This window comes from Apodemus sylvaticus, chromosome 7 (genome assembly GCF_947179515.1).
Source record: "Apodemus sylvaticus chromosome 7, mApoSyl1.1, whole genome shotgun sequence".
Taxonomy (NCBI): Eukaryota; Metazoa; Chordata; class Mammalia; order Rodentia; family Muridae; genus Apodemus; species Apodemus sylvaticus.
The window spans coordinates 88,489,394-88,509,415 of NC_067478.1; the positions used below are offsets into that span (position 1 = coordinate 88,489,394).

Here is a 20,022-nt window from a genome sequence, read left to right on the forward strand (position 1 = left end):
CCTCTGCCTCCCAAGTACTGGGAATTAAAAGCGGGCGCCACCACCCAGAGAAGCACAGAGAAGTTAAAGACACAGCTCCTACTCTGAAGATCTAGTTCACAAAGGTGGGGGAAGAGACATAAGCTTGAGAATGCTGAACACTGAACACTGTATCGTGTAATATTTGTGTTTATTCATAGTGTCCTCTTACCTTCAAATACCGTACTGTGGGGGCAGTCATGGTCACAGGTCTGTAATGCTAGCATTTGAGAGATAGAGGCAAGGTCTAGCAAACCTCCTGCCTTAGCAACCAAATAATTGGGACTATATATAGGTACACAGCAACACATCTGGAATGAGCTCATTACCTGTGTCTGGCTTCCTGGCTATGGTGTATTTCTGACCTCTTTAATCTACGATACAAAATGCTGTCATGTACATCTTACTAATGTTAAACATATACTCATTCTTTTTGGCTTTAAACTCTAAGGGCTCCTTACCACCTGTGAAAGAGGACCAGACTCAATCTAGGGGTTTCAAAATCAACACCATACTACTGTCCTAATGTCCTTCCCATCTGGTCTACTTCACACATCGGAGGATAAGCAGCTTGCTTCGTTTCCTCGTCATCAATACAGGTCACGTCTTCTGTGGGCCCACCTGGCCTTTGTCTACTGCATTGCCCCACTTAGGCAATCTCGTCTCCTCTCCTTCCCTCTCCTCTCTCCTCCCCTCCCCCCCTTCCCTCTCCTCTCTCCTCCCCTCCCCCTCCCTTCTCCCTTTCCCTCTCCTCCCCTCTTCTTCCCTCTCTTCTCCTCTCCTTTCCTCTCCCGCTCTCTCTCCACATAAAGAAGCCCTGCTCATGCATTGACCTTTAAAGTCAATGTAAACTTCCCATCAAACCTTTCCTTATATGATGGATTGAGAAGGGTGATTTCACTTTGGTCTCATCCAAACACTTTGGAACAAAGTATTTCTTTCTTCCATTGTTTTACTCCTTTTGGGGACAGAGTATTGAACCCAGGGCCTTGCCTGTCTTGAGCACAAGCTGCCGCTGACTTTTACTTCAGTCTCTTAACCCTTTCCCTTAGAGGGACAATTGTGAAGGACTTCGAAAATGGGCAGCCAGGCCGCCGGATGTACTTTGTATAATGCTGGGTGTGTCCTGGGAACCCTGTGTAGCTATTTGATTTTATGTACCCTTGTTGTAGTCTTTGGCTGGGCTATTTACCAGCTCTGCTTCAGTATGCCTTTACTAAACTCATACTCTGAGCCATAGTCCATAGTCCCAGCACTTGGGAGCTGAGGCACATGAGTGTCAGGTGTCATGAGTTCGAGGCCAGCCTGGACTACAGCACTATCTTGTCTTAAAACAAGACCGGCCCACACACTGAGTTCTTGGCTCCATGCTGGAAACTGTAACAACACAAAGGGCTGGGTGTGGTGGAATGTTAAAGGATAGCTTTTGGAGAAGAGGTAAAACCATGACTCAGTTGGTGAAAGGTGAGCAGGCTGACAGGAATTTTTATTTCATTCATTAAAAGACTGAACACCAGTAAGGTGAGAAACCAAGGTGTGGTAACAAACACCTATAATCGCAGACCTCAGGATGCCAAGGCAGGAGGATCTTGTTCTGGGCCAACCCGGGCCTCAGAGAAAATTCTAGGCTATGAAAAACTTGTCTCAAACACAAAAACCTGTCTAAAAACACAAACCAACAAGCAAGAGCAGGAAGATGTTACAACCAGAGCACATGAGAATTAGGACTAAGAGCAGTGTGTGCTTCCTTTGAACAACATCGATTTGTTTCTCTGTGAGCAACAGTGACTTTTGTTGCTGAGACTAAGAAATGTGAGCCGGGCAATAAGGGCACCTGCTCCACTATGTTAATAGCAGCCCTGTTTGTAATAGCCAGAAGCTGGAAAGAACCCAGGTGTCCCTCAACAGAAGAATGGATGCAAAAAATGTGGTATATATACACAATGGAGTACTATTCAGCCATTAGAAACAATGAATTCATGAAATTCTTAGACAAATGGTTGGAGCTTGAGAACATCATCCTAAGTGAGGTAACCCAGTCTCAAAAGATCAATCATGGTATGCACTCACTGATAAGTGGATATTAGCCTAGAAACGTGGAATACCCAAGACACAATCCACATATTAAATGATGTCCAAGAGGAACGGAGGAGTGGCCGCTGGTTCTGGAAAGACTCAGTGCAGCAGTATAGGGGAATACCAAGACAGGGAAGAGGGAAGGGGTGGAAGGGAGAATAGGGGGAGGGAAGAGGGCTTATGGGACTTTCAGGGAGTGGGGAGCCAGAAAGGGGGAAATCATTTGAAATGTAAATAAAAAATATATCGAATAAAAAAAAATGCTAAAGGAAAAAAAAAAAGAAAAAAAAAAAAAAGAAATGTGAGCCGGGCAGTGGTGCCGCACACCTTTAATCCCGTACTTGGGAGGCAAAGGCAGGCAGATTTCTGAGTTCAAGCCAGCCTGGTCTACAGAGTGAGTCCCAGGACAGCTTGGGCTATACAGAGAGACCCTGTCAAAAAAAAAAAAGAAAGAAAGAAAGAAAGAAAGAAAGAAAGAAAGAAAGAAAGAAAGAAAGAAAGATGCGAGTGATACTGTCAGGTTCCTACTCATGATTCTCCTGCCTCAGCCTCACAAGTGCTAGGCTCCCAGGTGCTGCCACTCCACCTAGATTAGCTCTGATGTTGCCTGATTTTGGGGTCCTTGCCACGATCATGCAGTTTTCTCTGTCAGGGTGCCTCTCTTATTTTTGGTCAAGGAATACCCACATATGTGTAGCCTTTCCTGGCTCCCTGGTTAGAATGGTAACCTCCGGCCCCAACCTCTTTTTGACAGGGTTTCACTATGTGGATCTGGCTGTTCTGGAACTCACTGGAGAGCAGGCTGGTTTCAAACTGCCAGAGACCCTCCTGGCTCAGGCTCCTGAGTGCTGGGATACAAAGCAGGCACTGGAAATTGTTATTTATTGTGTCTGTGTGCCTGTGTGTAGGTATGCACGCACACATGACATGTAGGCATTCAAACCACGGCGCATGTATGGAGGTCAGAGAACAATTTGTAGGAGCGGAACTCTCTCTACCAAGTTGGTCCCTGGGCATCGAACTCATGTATTCAGGCTTGGCTGTATGTGCCTTTACCCACTGACTCATCTGGCTGGCCGGATTATTTTGTTTTAATTGTAGAAAAGGTTAGGGATGAGAGTAAACTGTATATGGTGTGACAGAACAATGGCTATCAACCGAATAAACACAAGAGGAAAATATGTGGATTATAGCTGCTGTGAGGCTGTGTTTTATGAACTTCCTAGAGGACAAATCAACTTGTTATGACTTATGTGGAACAGCCGGAGCTGCTCAGCTGTTTGGCAGCATCTCTGCAGTGCCGTGGCCTGGGAAGCGATGTAAAATTGCTTGTCTGTTTGACCTTTTTTTACTTCTTGGTGTGTTTGTGCACGCTGTGGCATGTGAGTGGAAGTCAGAGGACAGCTTGCGGGACTCAGCTCTCTCCTCCACTGGGTGGGTCCCACGGATGGAACTCCGGAGCCAGGCTTGGCTGCAAGCACCTTTGGCCTCTGCACCAACCCAGCAGCACGGGTTTCTGCTTATTTTCCGTCCAGGGTTTTCTTCCTCAAAGCCACGTGGAAAAGGAAAGGGTGACATGTAAGAGGTTACCATGGGAACCGGAGGATTTCTGTTCTAATTTCTTAATCTGAGAGCGTAGAGAAAAATTCTGTTGTATGTTGCTGAGCGAATTTGGGAGGGGATGGCCAGTCCTCCTTTTTAAAAATGTAGCCAACCTTAGAATAAACGAGAAAAGTGATTGAATTCTTTGGTCACTCTACTCTACCAAGACTGAAATAAATACTGTGTTCCGGGGACTGCCTAGCCACCCCCAGATGTTCCCTGCTTGCTCCAAGCATCCTAGACAAAAGAGATAAAAACACTTCTCACATTGAAATGCGGAGCTAAACTTGTGATTTGCGTCATTCGTTAGCCCACTGTACGCAGCACGTCTATTTCAGCCTTTCCTGTTCCTTCTTGTCAGCCACCCTCACACTCACGCCCCCCACCCCCCGCCCCCTGCAAGTTATAAAGGCCTGGCAGCTTTACCCACTATTGACTTCCTGTCTCTATGCTGAGATTCCCAAGTACTCATGCCTGTGGTTTAAACTTATTGTAGATGGAATGAGGTGGCGAAAGCCTGCAACCTCAGCTTTCAGGAGGTTTTCCAGGTGGTAAGGATGGGAATTTAAGGCCAATTTAGGATACACAGTGAGATTTGAAAAATCTTTTATTTTATTTATTATAATTATTATTATTATTATTATTATTATTATTATTTTGGTTTTGTTGAGACAGGGTTTCTCTATGCAGCTCTGGCTGTCCTGGAACTCACTCTGTAGACCTGGCTGTCCTTGAACTCAGAAATCCACCTGCCTCTGTTTCCCAAGTGCTGGGATTAAAGGCGTGAGCCACTAGCGCCCCGGCTTTTTTTTTTTTTTTTTTTTTTAGATTTATTTATTATTATATGTAAGTACACTGCAGTTGTCTTTAGACACACCAGAAGAGGGCATCAGATCTCATTAGGGATGGTTGTGAGCCACCATGTGGTTGCTGGGATTTGAACTCAGGACCTTCGGAAGGGCAGTCAGTGCTCTTACTTGCTGAGCCATCTCACCAGCCCCCTGAAAAATGTTTTTAGATTTTTCTTTGTACCTGTGTGTGTGTGTGTGCATATCTGTGTACTTGCTAAAGTGTGAGTCAAGTGGAGGATGAGTGGGCAGAGGAGGGGAGGGAAGATAAGCCTTATTATATAGTATGAGGTTATGCTTGCTTTAGTTGAGGCCCTCTTAAATCAATGCACCTGTGTCAGAGTGATTGCCTTAAAATGAAACTTGTCCCTAGCACACTTACCTTTTTTTTTTTTTAAAAGATTCACTATATTTATATGAGTATACTGTAGCTATCTTCAGACACACCAGAGGGGGGCATCAGATCCCTTTACAGCTGGTTGTGAGCCAACATGTGGTTGCTGGGAATTGAACTCAGGACCTCTGGAAGAAGAGCCAGTGCTCTTAACCACTGAGCCATCTCTCCAGTCCTCTTAAAATCTTTCTAAAACTCTATGACTAATATACACAGGAATAGTTTTAAATCCCCGTGTCTAGCAGGGAGATCACCCATGTTCAGGCCCTGAAGCCCCCTCTAGGCTTACATCTTTGTTTTTGTTTTTTTGTTTCGTCTTTTAAATTTTATTTACTTATGTATGGGTATTCTGTCTGCATGTATGTCTGCCTGCATGGCTGCACACCAGAAGAGGGCGTCAGATCCCACTGTACATGGCTGTGAGCCACCATGTGGTTGCTGGGACTTAAACTCAGGACCCCTGGAAGAGCAGCCAGAGCTCTTAACTGCTGAGTCACCCACCTCTTCAGCTGTCAGGCTTACATCCTAAACTTTGCCACTTGAGCTGCTTAGGAAGTCATAGCCTTCTGCCAGGTGGTGGTGGTGCACGCCTGTAATCCCAGCACTTGGGAGGCAGAGGCAGACAGATTTCTGAGTTCGAGGCCAGTTTGGTCTACAGAGTGAGTTCCAGGACAGCCAGGGATATACAGAGAAACCCTGTCTTGAAAACCAAATCCAAAAACCACTCCTCCCTTCCCCCCCAAAAAAAACAAAAACAAAAAACAAAGAATTCCTAGTCTTTGTGTCTGTGCTGCAGTGTTTTCTTCCTTCCAAAGACTTAATCCAAAGGGTTGGAGAGATGGCTCAGAGGCTAAGATTGCTCTTCTGGAGGTCCCGAGTTCAATTCCCAGCAACCACACAGTGGCTCACAACCATCTGTTGTGAAGGATTGGGTGCCCTCTTCTGGTGTGTCTGAAGACAGCTACTCATATAAAGTGAATACATAAAAGTTAAAAAAAGAAAAGATTTAGATCAAAACTGCATGCTGTCGTCCTATGCCTGTAATTCTAGCACCTGGGGGGCTTCAGGAAAAAGTCTCAAATCCAAGGCCAGCCTGAGTCTACTGAAGACTATCTTAAAATCTTAAAAACGGGGTGTGGTGGTGCATACCTATCAGATTATCATTCCTAGAAACAGAGGTAGGACATCCTGGGCTGCACAGCAAGACTCTGTCTCAGAACAACAACAACAACAAAATCCAAAGTTTTTACATCAGCTTTTTTTTTTTTTTAAATAAGGAGGCTGTCCTTGTCTCCCCCACACCCTCCCCTCCATCAAGTCTTGGCGGATGGTTCCGGCTTTATACAGCCGTCCTCTTATCTCTGGTTTCACTTTCTAGGGTTTCACTGCAGCCAATCATTGTCCCAAAGCCCTGAATGAAAATTCCAGAAACAATATATACAGTTTGATATGTGCGCCATCATTCTGGGTGGTGTGGGGAGCCTTCGCAGCTCACTCCGTCCCGCCTGAGCCTTCATCCAGCCCGTCCATGCTGTGTAGGTGACTCAGTCACTTAGCACCAGGCTGCTCTTAGATGGTTGTCCAGAGAGTGTATGGTACTTACTCTCTGGACCCTGACTCTCAGACTCAATAGTAGAAATGGTGAAAATTTGGAAACACTGAAGAAAAGACATTAAAAAAGTCTTTCTTCAGTGCTGGTGAGGTGGCTCAGCCGCTCTTCCGGAGGTCATGAGTTCAATTCCCAGCAACCACAGGGTGGCTCACAACCATCTATAGGGGGATCTGATGCCCTCTTCAGGCAGGCAGATGTATATGCAGCAGGGCACTCATACTTTAAATACAATTTAGAAAAACAAAGTCTTCATTTAATCAAAGGTGAAAATGTTTGCCTTTAAAAGAGAAAACAAAACAAACAAAACACCATGTGCTGAAATCGCTATGGTTTCTGGGAAGACTAACTCTTTGTTCACAAAGACTGTACTGCTCCTTCTCTCTAGGTAGCGGAGGATAACCTCGAACTTTGATCTCCCATCTCTACCCGAGTGCTGGGATTGCATGTGTGGCACTGCTGTTGAAGGGAGTTGGGACTTTTCAGAATCCATAGTTGAGGCAGCAAGCAGACTAGAGCCAGGGCATGCTGGACAAGCTTGTAGCAAGGTTGTGGTTGAGCCATTCCACAAACAGACCGGCCATAAAAGATAAGGGGCATGCCTAGGAAAACTCCTATGGGTCAGACACTATCTGGACTGGAGTCTCCAGTCTCCTGTCCTTGGATGCAGTTTAAAATGACCTTCCTGCTAACAAAAATAAACCGCCCTCCTACATTGCTGACGGCCCCATCTGCACGTATGCCAAAAAACCCCACCCTGCACGCCAGAATCCCCCGCCAATGTTGAATCAGTAAATCATGTGTAACCACGTCAACCCCCCTGACTTTTCCTATATAAACCCCTAACTTTTGAGCCTCAGGGTCGACTCCTCTGTCTCCTGTGTGAGATACGTATCGATCCAGAGCTCTGATAATAAACTACCTCAAGTCAGGTTTGCATCAAGTCAGTCTCTCACGTTTCCTTGGGTGTACGCTATCCCGAGAATGGAGTGGGGGTCTCCCCAAAAGGAGGTCCTACACCGTGTTCAGTTTATTTGATGCTGTGGGTTGAACCCAGGGCTTTGTGCATTCTGGGTAAGTGGTTCATCAGGTACACTACTTCCTCAGATCCTGTCCTTCCATGATGCACTCCCAGGAGGTCTCCTCACAGCTGTATCTAGGCACCTAGAATGGCATAATGCTAAATGAATCTGTGGGGTCCAAATGACCGAATAAATGACGCCCGCTCATCAGCCAAAGGGACGTTTGGAAACTGTGACTGCGCAAAGCCACTTGTGTGGTGTTTTTAAGCCTCATAAACTTCTTCCCTCCTGGAGTCATTCAGCTCTATAACTCAAGAAGCTCTTTTCTCTTCCTTTTTCCTTTCAATGAAAACTTCTGGGCAGAAGTTAGTTAGATGTGTGGTTGTGGGTGCTTTGAGTGAGTGGGATAAACACAAACACTACAGGAGAGAAAATATTCTGGCAAGATTAATTAAATATGGCGGAACATCTATTCCACTGGCTGACTAATGACTTTGGTAGGCACTACTGCTGCCAGGCCTTGAGTCAGGGAGAGAGGCCAGCCTACCTCTGATTCAAAGAATAAATGGGGACCTTGAATTATTAAGAAACATCAGAGTTAAGAGAGCTTCTGTCTCTATTGACTGGAGAAGATTGGTGTTGAATATCGAGCATGGTGATTCGATGCTGAAGATGGCCAGATACAGAAGATGGGAACTGCACAGTGAACCAACTAGGCAGGACTCTCACTCAAAATGGATCCCACCAGGACAGAAAAGGCAGCCCCAGATCATGAAGAACCCGGGGCCTGACTCACGTATGGTCCGGACAGGGTCTTTTTCAGGGTTGTTCTTTGGCTTTTTTTCCAGAAACACAGATCTGCTTACTCTATTCAGGGCTGAGAATATCATGTCTACGACTGACCAGGACCTTCTCCGAGTAAACACATTCAGGTTAAGGTGACCTTGCTCTGCAGAGAACAGGTCGTCTTTGGAGGACGTGCTGTGAGGGAACAAGATGACAAGCAGAATCACACAACAAGGTGACACAGGCAGCCGTGTAGGCAGGTTAAAAACTCCAGTGTGATCCTGAGATGTATTTTTAGTGGAAACCTTAGCTTCTCCCAGTACAAACCATCCTATAAAATTAATAGCAGGGACATTCTGAGGAAAGGACAACCTTCTTTCTTTTTTTAAATCAGAGAGAGAGAGAGAGAGAGAGAGAGAGAGAGAGAGAGAGAGAGACTCCTTCAAAAGGAGGCAAGATTAAAAGACTCTGAGCTGTAGATTTAAAAAATAAAATCACAAAATCTTATTTCACATAACACATGTGACACTAGTAATCAGAAGTAGGCATTATGCTAGTCCATTTTGTCCAACCCTAGGCTAAAACAAACAATATGAACATATTAAGGTCGTATAGGTCTCGCTTTGATATTCAGTGGATAGGTATGTTAAACGTATGCTGAATTTGTGATCTTTCCTGTTTATGGAAATGTAATCATATCCAAAGTTGAAGAGCATTGATGCTTATGAAAAAATTTGCCTAATGGGGTACAGGGCATACACATTTATATAGTAAGGTCTAAAGGCAAAGATGGGTTCAGAAGAGTGGACTCTGCTTCAGACACACAGCGAGACCACACCTTATGAAGGGACATTGCTACACATCTCGATAGCAGGTGAGAAATGCCAGGACCTCTCACAATGGATATGGTTCCTTAGATCCTAGGGTGGCCCAAGACAAAAAGCATAGGTACTTCATCGTGTGTCAGCAAGGCTAGTAAGAACAGAACACGTTCTGGATTTTAAAACTCAGCAGCCCACCCCCAAGTACTGTGACTGGCTGGTGTTGCTAAAGAATTAGGTTTCCAATCGTTCGTTATTCCAATCTTCCTCCATCACAGAGTTTGAAGAAAAAGGTAAGTCTGTGAATCACAGCAATGGTAAGTCACTGTAGAAGTGAGAACAGCTAAGTGGTAAGGACCTAAATGAGGAAGAGCCCTGCTACAGGCAGACCGGCAGAAAAGGATGTTATGTCCTGGTGTCTAACGGCAGGCAGGTAGCATGGGGTGCCCCAGGAGTCCGAGCACTACAACTTCTGCCCACACTGCCAGAAGCACGGGACACCAAGCCCATCACAGCCCTCCCCATGTTGAGTGTGGAAGTCCACAACTGTTTTTCAGAGCTGGCTATGGAAGAGCTGGCCACATCTGGGAGCGGCGCGGTTATTTGTGCCCCGTACGTGCTCCTCTGTGTCACATGTCATTTGTCATCTTCAGAACCTGGAAGTTATGACTTCGCAAAGCCAAGGCCTGCTCAGGCCTTGTTTCAGATGACAGTTTCAGAGAAGCAGGAGAAAGAGAATTCTGGGCTTTGGGGTCTGCTCACCAGACCAGGGCATCAAGCTGTTGGATCTTAGCCCCCTTCATAGGTGAAGATGCTAACAGCACAGACTCCCTTCCCCAGTGCCTGGTGCCTTTGGATAGGTTCTGCACAGCCCAAAGACCCTATTTTCCCTTCTTTTTGGAGATAGGCTTTTACTATGTAGCCCAGGTTAGCTTCAAACTAGAGTTCTTCTTACCCGTGCCTCCCGAGTGCTAAGAGTATAAATGTGTAGCGCCTGGGTCCTTTTCTCTAGTTTTGTGCGTGGATTCCTTCAGGTTGATGTTAGAGGAGAAAACAAACTTTTCCAGACCCAGATGTGAGTGCGGAAGAAGGCGATGCGAGGGCAGAGAGGCGAGCGAGTGACCTTAGCTGGGAGGGCACTTACCACTTTTTGGTTCCCTTCATTATCCGTGAGCAGCCATTCAATGTCCAGGGTGTCTTTCTCGGGAAGCCCCAGTTGATGGTGACAGGGCAAGGTAACCTTTTCCTCTGCCACTCTCTTGATCTCAGTGTGAGTTCCCAGTGTTCCAACACAACAGGATACTGGAAAGAGAAAAAAAGCAAAACCAAAAACCTCTAGTGAGCAATGCAGATTCTGTATGACTGCATGGTCCGGGCGGTACGGGTGGGCAAGGAGGGGCGAGCCAAGGCTTCGGGATGCTAGGCTCCTCCCAGTTGCAGAGCCAAAGATTCTTCAGACTCCCTGGATCTTTTTGGTGTTCTGTTTTGCAACAAAGTTTCACGGTGTAGCAGGGTGGACCAGGCCTGTTCTGACTAGTCCAGGTTGGCTTTTTCCAATTTCCCCGCCTCGCTAGCAACCATCGTCAGTTCCCCTTATTAGTTTTGTTGTTGTTATTTGCTTTTTAAAATAAGTCATGAGGTAATTGCCCGGCCTGGTGGCGTAGCCTTACAGCCTATCGATTAGATGGCAGGAGCAGGCAGATGAATGGATCCCTGTCGGCCAGGCTGCAGAGGAGATGAAGGCCTGCCTCTGTAGCCTAGTGAGCGGGTCTCTGAATACAAAGTGAAGGGCGAGCCGGGCAGTGGTGGCGCATAATCCAGTACTCAGGAGTCAGAAGCAGGACGATCTCTGTGAGTTTGAGACCAGCCTGGTCTACAATGTAAGTTCCCAGATAACCAGGGTCACACATTGTGACCCTGTATCAAAAATACCAAATATGAGAGAGAGAGAGAGAGAGAGAGAGAGAGAGAGAGAGAGAGAGAGAGAGAGGGAGGGAGAGAGAGGCCTGTGGATCTAGCTCAGTGGGAGGGTGTTTATTTAGCTTGTGAGAAGATCTGGGTTCAGTTCTTAGTACCTCAGTAACAACATAAAACAAACAAGTTAACAGCCCTTTTTGTTTTTCATTTTTTGTTTCGTGAGTCTCTCTCTCTCTCTCTCTCTCTCTCTCTCCCTCCCTCCCTCCCTTCTCCCCCTCTCTCTCTTACCCTGACTGTACTGGATCTCACTCTATAGACCAGGCTGGCCTTAAATTCAGAGATCCACCTGCCTCTGCCTCCCGAGTGCTGGGATTAAAGGGACGTGCCACCACTGCCCGACCACAGCTGTCTTCCATCTGTTTTCTACTAGCAGAGGCTTCTGGATGGCACTCACAGAAACTCTGCCTCAACACGGGCAGCGCTAGTTCCTGAAGTTGCAGGCTCAAAGGCACAAACCTTCTTATGTTTCAAATGAGCTGCTCTAACCCCAGAATGATTTTCTGCTTTCTAGCGGCATGTATTTTGGAGAATGAAAACATGACAAACACCCTTGTACTATAAAGGGGAATTATTCATGCTAGGAGAATTATGTAAATCTAGAGAAGCACACGGGCATCTAATTACAGGGTCCAGGACAATCTTCCAAGGGCTTGGTAAATATTAGATGTGCTGTATGTAAATCAGCTGTCTAGGCTAGTGAAGCACCTCAGGGTTCTCTGAAAGAAAGGCAACTGCTGCTATTGCGGGTTGCCTGGCTGGTCATGCTGGCCCACATCTGTAATCCCAGCTCGTCGTGAGGCTGAGGCTAGGTCACTTGAACCTGAGCATGACAGTCAGGTCCTGTCTTTAAAAAAAGAAAACAAGGGTCGAGTCTGGCATCCATGTGCCTGTAATCCCTTCACTTGGAGTCTACGGCAGGAGAATCAAACGTTTGGAGACACCCGAGCTCCAAAAAACATTAAAAAGATGGGGTCAGAGAGCTGGTTGAGCAGTTAAGAACACTGAGTGTTTTTCCACAGTTTAGTTCTTCTAGCCAGGTTTCTTCCTTCTTTCTTTCTTTCTTTCTTTCTTTCTTTCTTTCTTTCTTTCTTTCTTTCTTTCTTTCTTTCTTTCTTTCTTTCTTCCTTCCTTCCTTGCTTCCCTCCCCCCTCTCTTTCCTTCCTTCCTTCCTTCCTTCTTTCTCTTTCTTTCTTTCTTTCTTTCTTTCTTTCTTTCTTTCTTTCTCTCTCTCTCTCTCTCTCTCTCTCTCTCTCTCTCTCTCTCTCTCTTTCTTTCTTTCTCTTTCTTTCTTTCTTTCTTGTTTTTCGAGACAGGGTTTCTCTGTGTAGCCCTGGCTGTCCTGGAACTCACTCTGTAGCCCACGCTGGCCTCGCCAAGCCAGGTTTCTTGCCACTTCTTATCACGTGTACCCCAGATGTCAAGTTCTTTTGGAACAAGTATGGTACAAAGTAGCGCAAGGCTGTGAGATGCCACCCACGTGTTACACTCATACTTGAACAAATGTTGCCTAGCTTATGTGGTGCGGCCAATATAGACATGATACTTCCAGTTTCCTTTTACTGCACGTGTGAGAGAGATTTCCTGTAAACTAACAGTTTTGATTTTGGTTTTTGCTTTGTGGGTTTGAATACATGGCAGATAGCCAGTCAGCATTTAGGCCTATTTTACAGTTGAGTGAACCTAGGCACAGGAGAGGAGCATCACGAGATGAGGTCCTGATAAGCCATTTAGAGCGGAAGTGCTCTGTAACATTGCGGGTTCTCCTCCAGTCCACGCGGCGACCCCAGGAAAGCGGAGAAACCGACTCCATTGTACTGCGCTGAGCTCGGAGGAGGAGGAGGAGGAGGCGCTAGCTTTCATCGCTGCTGAAACCCGCAGAGTTGTCCAAGCCTCACGCAAAGCTAGAGAGCCCTACACCACCCTCGTGCATCCGGGAGGCCCTTGCTAAGTGCAGAATAAATAAATGCAGAGGGTCGGCTGTGCGACTTGCTGAGGAAGGCCACTAGGGGGAAACAAAAGCTCAGATTTGGCCGATGTCCCCAGAGGGCCTGAACACAGTGGTGGGCGGTGCGTTCTGCGCTCTCTAGCTTCTATTTATAACACATCCAGAATTAAATACAGCAGCGCCAGGAGGGTGCCTTCGTGAATACAAACGACTTCAGCGAGGCAGGGAGTGTCAACCAGAGCCTACTGATCTGCCTTGTTTCTTGAACCTCAAGCCCCCAGACTCCCAAGATACCACCAGGATCTCTGCAGATTTCTGGGACTTTTTTTTTTTATTTCTTGTCATCTAAGAAATAATTTTTACTGTATGTTGGGTCTACAGTCTGAGCTGTCCGGGGCCTCGGTAGCATTTGTGGGAACTGTTTGGCATGCGCCTGCCTGCCATCTGGTGGGTAAGAGCGAATGGGCAGGCCCAACCACCCTATGGCTGCTAGCGTTGGAGTCCCTGGGCAGCCCGGTTCATCTTTAGGGGGAAGAAATCCTTACAGTCAGTATAACTTAAGAAGATATTGCGGCCTGGCCTAGCCAGTGAGTCACAGGGGTTCAGGGAAAGGGAGAATTTTTGAAATTTTGCTCTAGCATTTATCTGTAGGAAGTAGTGTTGGAAGGGGGATTTGGAAAGAGGCTTCTTGCATTTTTGCAAAATACTTTCCTGGAAGCCGTGGGCTTTCCCAGTGGGGTTTTCTTTCTTTCTTTCTTTCTTTCTTTCTTTCTTTCTTTCTTTCTTTCTTTCTTTCTTTCTTTCTTTCTTTCTTTCTTTCTTTCTTTCTTTCTCTCTCTCTCTCTCTCTCTCTCTCTCTCTCTCTCTCTCTCTCTCTCTCTCTCTCTCTCTCTCTCTCTCTCTCTCTTTCTTTCCTTTTTGGTTTTTTGAGACAGTGTTTCTCTGTGTAGTCCTGGCTGTCCTGGAACTCACTCTGTAGATGAGGCTGGCCTCGAACTCAGAAATCTGCCTGCCTCTGCTTCCCAAGTGCTGGGATTACTTTTTTAAATTTTATTTTATTTTATTTTTATTTATTTTTTATTTTTATTTTTATTTTTTTGGTTTTTTGAGACATGGTCTCTCTGTATAGGCCTGGCTGTCCTGAAACTCACTATAGCCCTGGCTGTCCAGAAACTCACTGTAGACCAGGCTGGCCTCTAACTCAAAAATCCGCCTGCCTCTGCCTCCCAGAGTACTGGGATTAAAGGCGTGCTCCACCACTGCCCAACGGCAACTCAGACTCTTAATAAGGTGCTGGTGGGAACCTCTCAACCTTAGCGATATCAGGCCCCCAGCTGGGGTCAGCACACAGGAACTCCCTCCTGTGCTCCTCTGTGGTGAGGAGGAACTATTCCTTAGTCTACTCGCGGCTTTCCGCTAAGGTTAGCTTAAGATTTTGCTCTCTAAAACCTTGGGTTTCATTAGATTCTTTTGATCATTCTAAACTTTTTTTTTAAAGACCAGGCTAGTGGAATTTTTTTGTTTGTTTGTTTGTTTTTGTTTTTTTTTTCCCATATCCCCTGCCCCCTCTCATAAGGAATAGTGGGGCTGGGCAGGGACCAAAGTACAGTCCCTAACCTCTCTTTTTCTTAACTAGGACTTTCTTACTTTTCCAAAGCTCGTTGAATGTCCGCAGCGGACAACTTGTCCCTAATCACCCGTGTTTACTCCTCCTGAAGGGGAACTCAGGAGTTACCCCATAAGTACAGGCTCCCCACACTCTCCCAAGCTCTGAGTCATGAACTACAGAAATGATCCCTGAATGTGTAATCACAGAAGGCTCTAGGTAAAGCCACAGTGCTTGGTGTAGGACTTACCATCCAAGTCATTTACTAGCCTGCATAAGTCAGAGTTTACAGAATTAGAGCATCCTGCGGCTGGGATCAGAAGTCTGGTCTTGCACCTTTTGTAGTATACAGTAGAGCGCCCTCTAGTGGCGACACAAATGTAGCCTCCTTTTCGCCCATTGAGTGATTAACTGTTTTCAATGGTTCTGGGACATTAAGAATTCACTAAACCTGAGTGGGAGTTTTCCCATATTTTGCTTTACCCAGAATGCTCCAGTAAGCCCCAGGAAAACTGTGGCATCATATATACATTGTTAGAGAGTAAAAGAAAGGGCCATTCTGGTATTTGCAAGCCTGAGACACGAGAAAAGCTGTGAGCATTGTGACTTCAAAGTTGGTCTGGGCTACACTAAATCATCCTGCCCAAAACAAAACACCCAGAGTGAACAAAAACAAAGAAAAGGCCCCGCTCATTGTATAGATCAAGAAGTAAGACGCAGCGTGACATAAGCCAAGTTTGCAGAGTCCTGTAGGGTGGGGGGGTATGTGCATGCGTGACTGAGAGACCCAAACTTTCCTAGAATACTTCATGAGGCACCGTGGACCCGGATTTAGACAGTCTCCTGACCTCTAAAGCCTTTTCTTCTCTGCTTGTTTTTGTTTTTTGTTTATTTATTTGTTTATTTTGACCCAGGGTTTCTTTATGAAGTCCTGGCTGTCCTGGAACTTGCTTTGTAGACCAGGCTGGTCTCGAACTCAGAGATCTGTCTGCCTCTGCCTCCTGAGTTCTGGGATTAAAGGCGTGCACTACTACTCCCCCACTTCCATCCTCTTCTCCCCGCCCCTTTTCTTCTCTGTAAAATGAAGAAAGGTTGTTGGAAGGATTGTATATGGCCTGGGTTAAGGATCTAACATGGCACACACTCAACAAACGATGGTTATTATTAATGACTGTCACACTACATTGTAAAAGACAAAGAGAAACAGAATAGGCACCAAGGAGGCAAACCAGGATTGTGAGGTGTTTGAAAGAGAGAGTTCTGGGGAGTCAGACATGCTGTGGCTGCAGATTGGAGGGAAGGGAGAACGCACCAGGTGGAGGGAGCATCTGGAGCTGGGGGAGCACCTGGCCTCTCTTCTTAGCCTCGCTGGCTGCTAGTGAGGTTCCTCTTCTACCTAGAATGTTTCCTTCCAAGCCTTGCACCCATCCCATCCCAGGATCTCCTTATGAGGGTCTTCAGAAGAGAGGAAAAAAAAAACTTGCATAGGCTACGAGTTGCTAACCACCAGACCTATCTCAGTGATTTCTTTAGTGCAAATGTATTTGGTATTTAGACAAAGCCACAAGCTAAAGGAAGGAGGCCAGTGGAATTTCAAACATCTGGAAACTGGGATGGTGTCTGGTTAGCATTTTCCCCTGAGAGGACATTTGTTCCAGGAGTCTCTGAAATAGTGGGGTGGGTACAAGGACTAGGCTTCTGTCAGGAAGTGGGACACTGGGATTCAGTTCCACACCCTAATCCATGGGCTGGGTTTAAATAAACAGTAGGAAGAAGAAAAAAAGGGAGGGGTTGGAGATAAGGAGAAGGTGACAGGAAGGAGTTGGTGAGGGGAGACAAAAGGAGGAGGAAAAGGAGGAGAGTGGGATGGGGGGAAGGGAGAGCTCAATATTGATTTAAAGGATAATGTGATAGACTTTTTACTCTGTGATTTGTTACTGTAGTGCTGAGGCTCAAAGCCCTGGGCAAGTGCTTAACCAGGAAATTACATCCCCAGCCCTAGGTGTTAGGACCTAGGAAAAATATTAAGAATGTTATGGCCTAGGTAAAATATTAAGGCCTAGGTAACTGCTATCTGGCTAGCCTGCCATTATAGGAAACTTTCTCATGTATCTGCTGTTACTAGGAAACTCTCAAATGCCAAGATTGATTACATATTCTGTTATATTCTGAGCCCTTGGAAACCAATTATGATAGAAGTCAGTAGAACTGTTTTGTACAATTACCCACAATAAGCTTGGACCCGAACCAATAGCCTAACAGCATTTCCCTCACCTACGTATACACTTTCATGATATGAGCTGCCCCTGGAATGGACCCCAACATAAGCGCTAACATAAGAGACTATTTGGAGTAAGACTTTCATTTTGAGTATTGGTCGGGGAAAGTTTAAGTTCTCAAGACCTCTCTGGGAACTGACATCCTGCTTGGCAGAGACATGTATGTGGTTAACTGACATCCTGGTTGGCAAAGTTAAGACATGAATGTTAGACAAGTCCAATCCTTGTAGACAAGTTAAAATATGAATCTTAGACAAGACAAGTCCCATCCTGGTAGACAAGTTAGGACATGAATGTTAGACAAGGCAAGTCCCCTGCCATAATTGAATACCCCAACCAATGGAAACAGGATAAATGTACAATAAAAAACACGATCCTAAGGAAATCCCCTATCCCTAAATCCTAATTGATGAAATAACTTGGCATAGGTATTTGTAGATTTTGGGCTTAAAAATCATATAGAATCTTAACTCGGGGTCATGGTTCAGTTCCCGAATCTGGGGCGTGCGTATGCTCAATAAACTAGTCCTGTCCCACTATGATCAGTGTTTGCATGGTTTGTGAAGTGATTCCTGGACTCCAACACTAAGTTTTCAGATGAAACAAAGGCTGGTCAAAGCCACAGCCTGATGTCAGGTGTGGTAGTGGCTTCCCTTAATGCCAGCACTGGAGGCAGAGACGGGTGGATCTCTGAGTTTGAAGGCAGCCTTGGCTACATAATGAATGCCAGGCCAGTTAAGGTGACATAGTGAATGTATGTCTCAACACAGGAAGGAAACTAAAGGGATGAGGACCCGCCTGTGACAGGCCGGCTCATGTGACTTAATGTGAACATACACATTAAGAACTTACACGTAGGGGCTGGAGAGATGGCTCAGCAGTCAAGAGCACCGACTGCTCTTCCTAAGGTCCTGAGTTCAAACCCCAGCAACCACATGGTGGCTCACAGCCATCTGTAATGGGATCTGGCGCCCTCTCTGGTGTGTTTGAAGACAGCTACAGTGTACTTACATATAATAAATAAATCTTTAAAAAAAAAAAAAAGAACTTACACTTACTTACCAAGTGAAGATGGCACTGGTAATACAAAAATGTGGGCCTCATGTCCCCTAAAGTCCTCGGAAAGCTGGTGGTTAATGATACCTTCAGTTAATTTAACTGTTAACTCAGCTCCTTCAAAAGTTTTGTCCCTAGTGAGGCCCATGACTACAGAGTGAACTGATGCTATCAGTTCTGTTTAGCAAAAACTGAAGCCATGTGGTTTATAGGAAGCACCATGGAGATAGCTCACTTCTGGCCACCCTCTCCCTGCACTCCAGCATCAGTGGGAAACAGATCCTTTCTATTAAATATATATGCGCCAAGCGAGGTAGACAAGTTAATCTCCTTGGGCACTCTGGAAATAGATAATTGCCTTGCCAGCTGGGATTCTGAGCCAAACAGAAGGAGTAATTTAATAGAGATATGTCGGAAGTTACATCCAGACACAAATACAGGGTCAGAACCTGGAATCAAGAGTTTAACCGACTACCGTTTGATATGACTGTGAATGAAGTGCAGGGCTGCACTCATGGTGGCATGCTGGCGCAGACACAGGAGTGACAGCCCATGGCGGCTTACAGGAGCCGCGCTATCACATTCAGCTATGTGTGGTGCTAGGCAGTGAACGCTGGGTGAGGCTTCGATGAATAAACAAATGAAATTTGAGGTCGGAGGAGCGTAACCAGGAAATGATGGAGTTGGAGAAGCGTGTCTAAAGTACAGCTGGCACAATTATAGGTGACTATCAGCAGGATGGAACACTACAGGGTGGTCTGACATCTGTCTTTTTTTTGGGTTTGTTTGTTTGCTTTGTTTTTTAGAGACAGGGTTTCTCTGTATAGCCCTGGCTGTCCTGGAACTCGCTCTGTAGACCGGGCTGGCCTCGAACTCAGAAATCCTCCTGCCTCTGCCTCCCAAGTGCTGGGATTAAAGGTATGTGCCACCACCACCTGGCTGACATCTGCCTTCCTAATATTTAAAAGATGGCGAAAAAGCCAGGCTTGGAGGCCCAGGCCTGTAATCCCAGCGACTAGAGAAGCAGAAGTAGGAAGCTCACACGTTCAAGGTTTGCTTGGACTACATAGGGTGACCACAAGACCAGCAAGTTACTGGGCAATTTACTGAGGTTCCATGCCAAAACAAAGCATGAAGAGATGACTGAGGATGGACCTCCGGTGTAGGTCCCTTGGACAGCATACACACGGCCCTAGGTAGGTCTATTCCCCCAACCCAGAGGAGAAAGCATTTACAAAACCCCCAATGAACAGAACTTCTGTGTGGGGAGGCAGGCTGACCTGATGTGTCAGAAGGGCTCTTCATGGCCTTTGTGTCAATCACTGTGTGACTTGCTGACCTGTCTGTGGCTCACCTTAGTGTCCTGGCTCCAGATCAGAGGGAGATCAGTGACTTTGGTGAAAAGCCTGCCACCTCAGCCCAGTGGACTCCCCACCTTGGGGTGCTGCCAGCCAGCGGCCATAGTTAAGTGAGACTCTTGTGAGTTCTTAGCCTCCAAACTTATCGCAGCATCAGGGTGAATGGATATCCACAAGTGAAGCAGCTAATGAACATTGGAAGTTCAATTGCACGTTATCTGATGCTAGATTTCACCGCTACAACCTCTAAACCAATACCTATGGGTATCTGTTTTTTTTTTTTTTAAACCATACTCAACATGATTTTCTATGTCTGTGTGTGCAAGGGGACACACATGTGTATCTGTGGTGTTTGTGGCTTTGAGTGGCTGTGGAAGTTGGGAAATCAACCCTTTTTCTTTTTCCCCCCAGGGTCTCTCACCGGCCTGGAACTCACACAGTAGGCCTGGAACTCACACAGTAGGCGAGATTGGCAGTTCCCTGAGGAACCTCCCTGTTTCTACCTCTTCAGCTCTGGTATTACAAGTGTGTGTGTGTGTGTGTGTGTGTGTGTGTGTGTCACTGTGCCCAGCTTTTTTGGTTTGTGTTTTGGATGAGTGCTGGGGACTGAACTCAGATCCTCACG

At 46.0% G+C, this 20,022-nt stretch overlaps 1 protein-coding gene across 1 annotated transcript in view; it reads right to left on the reverse strand.

Moving 5' to 3' along the window:
- The window catches only part of Clmp (CXADR like membrane protein), a 104,205-nt gene that overhangs the window by 12,184 nt on the left and 71,999 nt on the right, over nucleotides 1-20,022 (reverse strand). The window contains exon 2 of the mRNA XM_052188624.1: nucleotides 10,321-10,478. Within this exon, the coding sequence (XP_052044584.1) occupies nucleotides 10,321-10,478 (158 nt within the window). The remainder of the gene's footprint in view (nucleotides 1-10,320; nucleotides 10,479-20,022) is intronic.